At 39.6% G+C, this 8,052-nt stretch overlaps 1 protein-coding gene across 1 annotated transcript; it reads right to left on the bottom strand.

The window, feature by feature from the left end:
• Window positions 1-2,655: 2,655 nt before the first annotated feature.
• Window positions 2,656-4,700, bottom strand: LOC128742752 (mediator of RNA polymerase II transcription subunit 28). Its single transcript, XM_053839203.1, has 4 exons — window positions 4,452-4,700; window positions 3,890-4,282; window positions 3,612-3,834; window positions 2,656-3,515 (listed from the first exon to the last, which is right to left on the bottom strand). Exons 1-4 carry the CDS (start codon window positions 4,509-4,511, stop codon window positions 3,484-3,486), a joined length of 708 nt encoding a protein of 235 aa, XP_053695178.1. The 5' UTR covers window positions 4,512-4,700; the 3' UTR covers window positions 2,656-3,483.
• Between the last annotated feature and the right edge of the window lie 3,352 nt (window positions 4,701-8,052).

Raw genomic sequence — 8,052 nt, 5'->3', positions numbered from 1 at the left:
CTAAATCTAAAGCCTCAATAACATTAGACGAGTTTGCTGGATAGCTTAGCTAGCTAGTTAGCGAATAGACATGCTGACACTAGACAAGTTTACAATCAACTCACCAGCTCGTTTGCTAGCAGCTAGCAAACTTGCCTAGTGTAATTTAATATGGGTTACTATAAGTAAAGCTAGTCCAGTTTGAATATCTCGGCACTTATTTTTAGTTAACGGGAGCCAAGGAAATAGCATTTTGATCAATAGAATTTGCTATTCAGTGATGAAAATCTCATCAGGATTCATAAACACGTTCAAAAATTATCGAATATTAAACGCTATATTGGGAGAGTGGATGGAAGCATCTAGCGTCTAGCCCCGCGACATTTTTAGAATTTTTGGTTTTAATTTGGTTTTTTTTCTGCTGTGTGATTGTTTAACAAATTCTGTTTTAGAGAATATTGGTTTATATAAGAAGAAAGCAAAAAATTCTAAATGGAGCAATCTGAAGTAAGCATGTTTTGTGTTTGCGTTGTAGGGGATGGTTTTTGGTTTTGTATTTGTTCTGGTTTTGTAGGCTTTTTTGCCCTTAAGCACTAATTAGACTACAGTTATAAAAACATTGACTTGACTAAATTCTACATATATAAAAACTAAATACTATATAATTGACTTCTGAAGTGAGTGAAGTGCAAACAAAACTTCGTCGTATCATATTCGGTGTCACATCTAATGTTAATATATTTTGAATCCGTTAAACTCGTTCATGAACCTGCAGGTTGCTTAATGCTGCGAATAATTTCTGCTTCGTAGAAGGGGTTCAAAAGTTCTGAGTCGACGAAGGACAGCTGGGCTCCTGTTCAGATTCAATTGGTCGCTTAACACCTGGCTTCTTACTCGACCAGATAATACATTGACGAAGAAGATAACATCCGTTTTTTATGTCTGGAGTCACGGTGTCCAGATCGACAAACATACAAATGCGTTTGGATCGAACTAAGCCAGTAAATATACAGACAATTCCTAATATAGACTTATACTAAGTTTAAAGATACTTCTAGTTATATTAAAATCATAATAGTCAGACACAATATCAAATTCACGAAAACACACGTCAATTGGATTACTTCGGGCGAAGAGAGTACGATGTAACGGCAGTCAAAAGAAATGCGCTCGTCGGGTATGCCTAGGTGGTACGTTGAGCCGAACTTGGCCTAGGAGCTCCGGGCTATCAATATTACTTTCCAGAAGATCGTATATAAGCGAGCGTTGCAACATAGTTCTCCTGTTTGTCAGAGTAGGTAGGTGTATAAGAGGTATCGGTGTTCGTATGGAGGCAGACGAACTGGATCATCCCAGGGTGGCATTCGCAGAGCATATCGAATGCAGTGACGCTGGATTCGTTCAATCTGGTTGATATGGACAGTATGGTAAGGTATCTATACAAGCACACCATGTTCCAGAATGCTGCGTACGATCGCACAGTAGAGCGACTTCAGGCAATAGATATCGTCGAACTGCTGCGTATTCCTTTTGATGAAGCCCAGCATAGCGTAAACCTTAGCGGTAGTAACTGCAACAGTCTGAGCAAAACATAATTTGCTGTCTAAGAGAATGCCCAAATCTTTAACAGAATTGACTCTGGTAATGCTAACAGTTTTCATTTTATAATCAAATAAGGTTATGCGTCTATTTCTGCAAAATGAGATGACATTGCATTTTTGAATATTCACGTCCATCCCGTTCAGTGAGCACCAATTCAACAGCAAATCGAAAAAACTTCAAGGTATCGGCAAACATATACCTACTTAGAACACCTTATAGTTCGTTCGTTCGTTATCGTTTACGGAAAGAACAAATAACAGTGGCCCAGATGGCTTCCTTGAGGAAGCCCGGAAAGTATTTCAAATGGAATAGAGCTAGTTCCATTTACGCGCACAAATACACGGTAAGGTATGATCATTTTGGTCTTGTCTTGACTGGGCCGTCAGATTACTCTCTGGTGAAGAAAAAAGAGGATATCATGGCAAAGAATAGAAGAGGTTAAGCCGCAAAAATCCCAGCACGTTACGCTTATTAAGGTTGAGTCGAGATGAAACCAATATTAACGGTTATCGAACATGGCTCGGGAAAAGCCCAAGACCAACGCCTGCTAAGGTATAGTCAAAATGAGCGCAAGGCCAACTTTGGTACTAACCGTGGAAAGCCCAAACCTACGCTTGAAAAAGTTGACTCGGAGTAAAGGCCCAGACACAATGCGTACGGATTTTAGTACGTTGCGGCAATTTGACAGTTTTTCTATGGGTTTTCTGTCAAATTTCCGCAACGTAGTAAAATCCGTATGCATTGTGTCTGTGCCTTAAGTTTAAGGCCAAAGCTGAAATGGGAAAAGCTCTGGGCAAACATGTATAAGCTGTTGAATTGATAGCTGTAACTGTAGCTGTAGGAACATTCACAATGATAATGCTGTCACGTGTCCAGCGACGGGAGGAGAAAGTTGGATGTCGTTACGACTATTGTCGAACAACTTGAATCCCGAGCCTCGGAACTGCCGTCTGGTAACAGGTAATTGGTCAGTTTTTACGTGCCCCCGCGTTCACTACACTTTATAGTGAAATAAAAAGGCATATTAATAGTTCTTTCAAGTTACAAATAAAATAGACCGGGTTTTTAATGTAATTACGACACACAGGTTTACTTTATTATCAAGTAGGACAAACCTCAACTCGTGCTGCAGCAGAGTTGCTTACTGTCCAGAGATTTAAAAGCAGGAAAAAATTATTGGCCCAGAAATAGCAGGGTGAAACTGGACATCGTGCTTAATGAGTGACATTCGAAACGAAACGAAGAAAACTATCCGAGATCTGTACACAACTCATTTAACGGCTTATATAAAACTCAATTGCAATATTTATTTTTGTTTCTACGGCAAAACTAACTGCCTCTCACTCTCTCTCGCTAGAGAACTTCAAATTTACCTCCCACACATGGTTGAATACTTTTTCTGTAATCTGAATTCAATGTTATCTTCTCTTTTTCTTATTTTAAATCGGGTTCAAGCGCCCCACAGCGTAACGTTCGTTTATCTTCATTTTTGAAAATGATCATAAGGTATTAGACTTACACTACAACACACAACCGATTCACAATTCAATTCATAGCAATTTGGTAATTGTTGTATCCTATCTCAAACGTGTCTCTTGCTGCCTGCCCGTGTTTGGATTAACTGTATTCTTCGCTCAGAATTTTAAAGGAATATAGAGGCCAAAAACGATAGCTTTGTTCAACAGGTTGAAGGAGCATTGGATTGCTAAGGTTAATTTTTTGCTGCTTTTAGAGTGGACAATGTTGTTTGTATATTGTAATATAAACTAATGACGACGCCTACCGTGGCAAGGTAGTGATCCTTTCTCAAGATAACGTTCCGCTATGAAACTCGGGAGCATTACCACGTCCGCGGCCTCTGCCACGACCACGGCCTCTTCCGCGCCCCCTGCCCCGCCCGCGTCACCTTCGACCATCCCCCATTCCAACTAGATCTGCAATAATTCCAAGAAAAAGAAAACATTCGTAATTATAATATATTTTGTTACACATATTTCAACTCTTGGTCGATTCACCGACAGTTGGCTCACCTATATTGCTGGCAGTTTTCTCCAGATAGGCTAACGGTCCTTGAAGATTAGGACTCTGCTGAAAGCCACCACCAGCGCCAACACCCCGTCCACCGCCAGATTGTGAGAAAAGTTGTGGATTTGCACCAATAGGCATTGATTGCATCTGCTGCTGCATTTGCTGAGCCTGGATCATTTGCATTTGCTGTTGCTGAGCTTGCATCTGTTGTACTTGCATCGAGTTCTAGAAAAGATAAGCTTTGGAACCGTTTTAAAGTACCCTAACAAAGGTTAAGTACCTGCATTGTCATATGCATTCCACCCGGCATCATACCCGGTCCTCCCGGAGCACCTCCAGCAAGATTACCACGCAGTTCTGGTGGCAGTGCCTGAATTGGTTTATTGTAAGATTGCTGATCAGAAAGCAAATTTTTCCAAGATTCTATTTTATCGTAGTGCTTCCGGATTAATTCATCTTTTCGAGCAATTTCTTGCTTTAGATCAAAATTTTCCTCCTTTAGTAGTAAATCTGGCTTTAATGCCGATAACAAAAAACGTTTTTGTAAAAAGAATGTTTCCATTTGCCGTGCTAAATCGATGAATTTCAACGTTGTCTGATCAACTTCCAATTTAATTTCATCCTTGTCTACGCCGGTAGCCGATTCTTCCTTCGTTAGAGCATGGATGCATGACTATAAAGGTATGAAAAAGAGATTATGTATAAGCAATAGATAATACTACTACAGCCTATTCAATGACTTTGTATGAAGATACGGGTTTTTCAAACGAAAAATTCAATTAGTTTACGGTGTAATGGTCGACAAATCAATACTAGTTTGGCACAAGCCGTATTGTATTTACCTGAAAGGCTTCTTCAAGCTCATCAACAATATTTCCATTTACATTAGAAGACGACGCCATTGTGAAGGACGTTCAACAAAAATATCTCTTGAAAATATCCAAAAGTATTTGCAACCGAAGCGAAAAAATTCACTGAAATAAAATCACACCATTCTGTTCAAATTCTTACATCCCAGAAAAAATAATTCTATGAATGAATGAAGTGGAACGACGATAATCGCGATAATCAAACAACGCGGAGCTCTTGATAAGCCGAATTATAATATCGAAATAGAATTAGCATTGGGCGATACTGTATCTGTATCGAAAAAATCGATACTTTTGGGCCGATACATCGATATTTTGGATCGATACTGAATGTCCCGATACCGGTCAGTATCGATGCTAAAACGCCGATATTTGTATCGATACCTTTATAGTAAAAGCTAGAGAAACTAAAATGCTTATCCTAATTAATAACCTTACTTATCCTAATGCGATGTCCGTTAGGATTTCATCTGCATAACAAACTCGGTCCATGGCTGTTCGCCTCCAATTTCTCGAATGTCCCACACTTTCCAGGACTTGCTCCATTAAATGGAGTCCATTTGGTCTAACCGTCGAGCACGCTGCGTACCGCTGCGCCTTGTACCAACCGAATTCGAGGCAAACATAATTTTTACGGGATTGTTTTCCGGCATTCTCACAACATGTCCCACCCATTGTACCCTTCCAGCCTCAGCAATACTTCTGAATACTGGGTTCGCCGAAAAGCTGCGTCAACTTGTGATTCATGTTTTTCCTCCATACACCTGTAGTGGCTAGTGGTGAAATTAAATAAAATATCTTCAGTGTAAGCAAAACGATATATATACTCTGCACCTAAACAATTATCGCATTGTTTTAACAGCATTATCTTAAAGATGTCAAAGTGAGATAGAGATGATTCACATAGAAAACGTGAGTGAGAAACAGTCGACATCTTCGTAAGTATTTGTGAGCCCACCAAATGCGATCGTGTTGTGCGATGTGATATTGGACGAAAGAGAGATAGAACACCCGAGCTTTGTGATTGCGTCCTGTTTGTTCAGCGGTCGGCTAAACTGGTAGCGTAAAAGCCGAACGTCATTCCGTTAACGATTGTTGTGGCATACGGTCGCGTAAAATTTTGATCCGTGAATAAAATGGCGGATACGACAACACCGTACTCACATACACCACCAAAGATGATCCTAAGCACACAACGTCCAAAAGTGGCCATGGCCGCTGCAGCGCTTTCAAGTCTCTGTCGAGCATTGGCCACGTTTCGTGCCCGTAGACTATCGGTCTTATTTGCGCTTTGTACATGGTACATTTGGTACAAGGATGAAGCTTGCCAGATTTTATGGTCTTGTAGAATCCGTAGTAAGCACGACTTCCAGCGAGAATGGTGAGGTGCATTTCTCTGCTGCAGTTGTTATCCGACGTCATCAACGACCCGAAGTACACAAACTCGTTCACCACCTCGAACTTTTAAAAATTAAAATAAGAGGTGTACCTAATTAAAAGTACGGCGGCTAATTTTTTTCGATAGATAAACTAACTCTGCAAAAATAGATGCATTCCTAGTTCCAGTCTTAAATCAAATTTTAAGTAAAATTTCAATTTCAATTTGAAATCCAATTTCAAGTCGGATTTCTTGGGCGATGTAAAAAAACAAATTCAATTTCAAGTCCAATTCGAAGTTCCATTTTAAGTTCGCCCAAGCCACAATGTGAGTTTTATTGTACTCTTATGGTGGTCTTCAAGACCAATTTTGGTCTTAAATGCCATCATGAGAGTGTAATAAAACCCAAATTGTTACTTGGGCAATTTAACTCCAATTTCTGGCAAAGTTGTAAGCATACTTTCTAGTCAAATTTTACATCCAATTCAAGGTTAGTTTCAAGTAAAATTTTAAGTTCTCTATTGTGTCCTATTTCAAGTTCAATTTCATGTCTCATTGTCTCATGTCTTCAAGTCCTATTTCATGTGTAATTTCAAGTCCAATTTATATATTGTAGTCTGAATTGGTCCAAACTTAAGTTTAACTTCACGTCCAATTTTAAGTGTAATTTGAAGTCCAAATTCAAGTTCCACTTTTAGTTTAATTTTAAGTTCAATTTAAAGTCTTAATTCCAGTGCAAATTTAAGTTGAAATTGATGCAAACTGAAGTCCAATATCATTTGATCATCAATATCCCGCATTTTGCACCTTACTGAACACCGCAGTCTAAAAGTGCGACTGGCACAAAAACTGCGACAATGCGAATGCTGTGAGTGAGAAAGAGAAAGAGTAACAACTACAATGTTGCTGTTTTGTTTTGTCATATACATTGGCATTAGAGAAAATAATCTGGATTAATCCAGGTACAGCTGCAAAGCACAATATCAATTTGAAGTTCTATTTTAAGCATAATGCCATGCTTAATTCTAAGTTAAATTTCAGTTCCCATTTCAAGTTCAATATCAAGTTTAATTTCAGGTTCAATTTTAAGTAAAATTTCAAGTGCAATTCCTGCTCCGATTTTAAAATTAATTTCAAATGTGATCAATTAGACAACTCGCAAGTTGCTGAGAACTACGCGCACTTGCTGAGTGAAGCTTTGCTTTCCTCAATGGAGCTAGCTGTCTTGGCACTCGAAGATGGATGTCGTTGGATACGCTAGACCGTCAACCGCGTTGTTAAGTGAAGAAACCCTGAGTGCATGGAGTGACTTTTGACGGAGATGAACTGGAAGGGGTTGATGAATTCATAAATTAGGGATTTCTGGCAACCGCCGTTAATAATACGAGTAGGCAGATTCATCGACGCATTCTAGCTATATCTGGTCTACTTTTCCCTTCGTAAGCGATTTCGATCAAGGAGCATAAACCGTACGCAAAATATAAGTGCATTTGCCGTATTTGAACGCAAGGTGTTGGTAACTGGAAGCAGAGAGCGGTCCAGGCGTATAAACCACGAGCTGCAGGCACTACTTTGAAAGATTCCCATCGTACACCTGCCGGCTGGCATGTTGTACGAATGCACCATCGGCACCAAGTTGAAACTGACTTGCGAGTTCTTGATATAGCACAATCCACCCCGGCTCGTTACGACGTAGCATTTTTTTTTCTTGGCTCTCTTGCTGATAGCGCCATCACTGGTCTGCAACGTGCATTCAACCAAATTTCAGCAATGTTTGACTTTCATCTGTCTCAGCAAGTGTTACGTTCTACATTTATTTTAATGTTTCGATGTTTACTGTATTAGGTGTTAAGGGCCATTGGGGCATTGTTTCCTGTTAGTAAAGTTATGATAAAGTAATAAATCTTTTTCTGAAACTTGACAGATTTCTTGGCGGCTTTTGCATTGGTTTTCGGTGCAATTTCCATGATAGTTAAGATTAGCTAACTTCGCCATAGCGTTCATACTAGAAAGCATTTAGCTCCACAGCGCGCACGAGCACTAGGCACCTCGGTTAAATTAGATATACCCTCAGCCATTAAAAAAATAATTTACAATTCTCCTCCACCTCAATACAATCCGCATGTCGCACGGTTCATTTCTAAAAGGGGCAGTTTGGTCATCTCTGATCTGAAGTCTCCAAAACACTTGTAGAGC

Source organism: Sabethes cyaneus, chromosome 3, assembly GCF_943734655.1.
Source record: "Sabethes cyaneus chromosome 3, idSabCyanKW18_F2, whole genome shotgun sequence".
Lineage (NCBI taxonomy): Eukaryota > Metazoa > Arthropoda > Insecta > Diptera > Culicidae > Sabethes > Sabethes cyaneus.
Note: the sequence above shows the minus strand (reverse complement) of the source record. Positions and strands in the feature narration are given on the sequence as shown.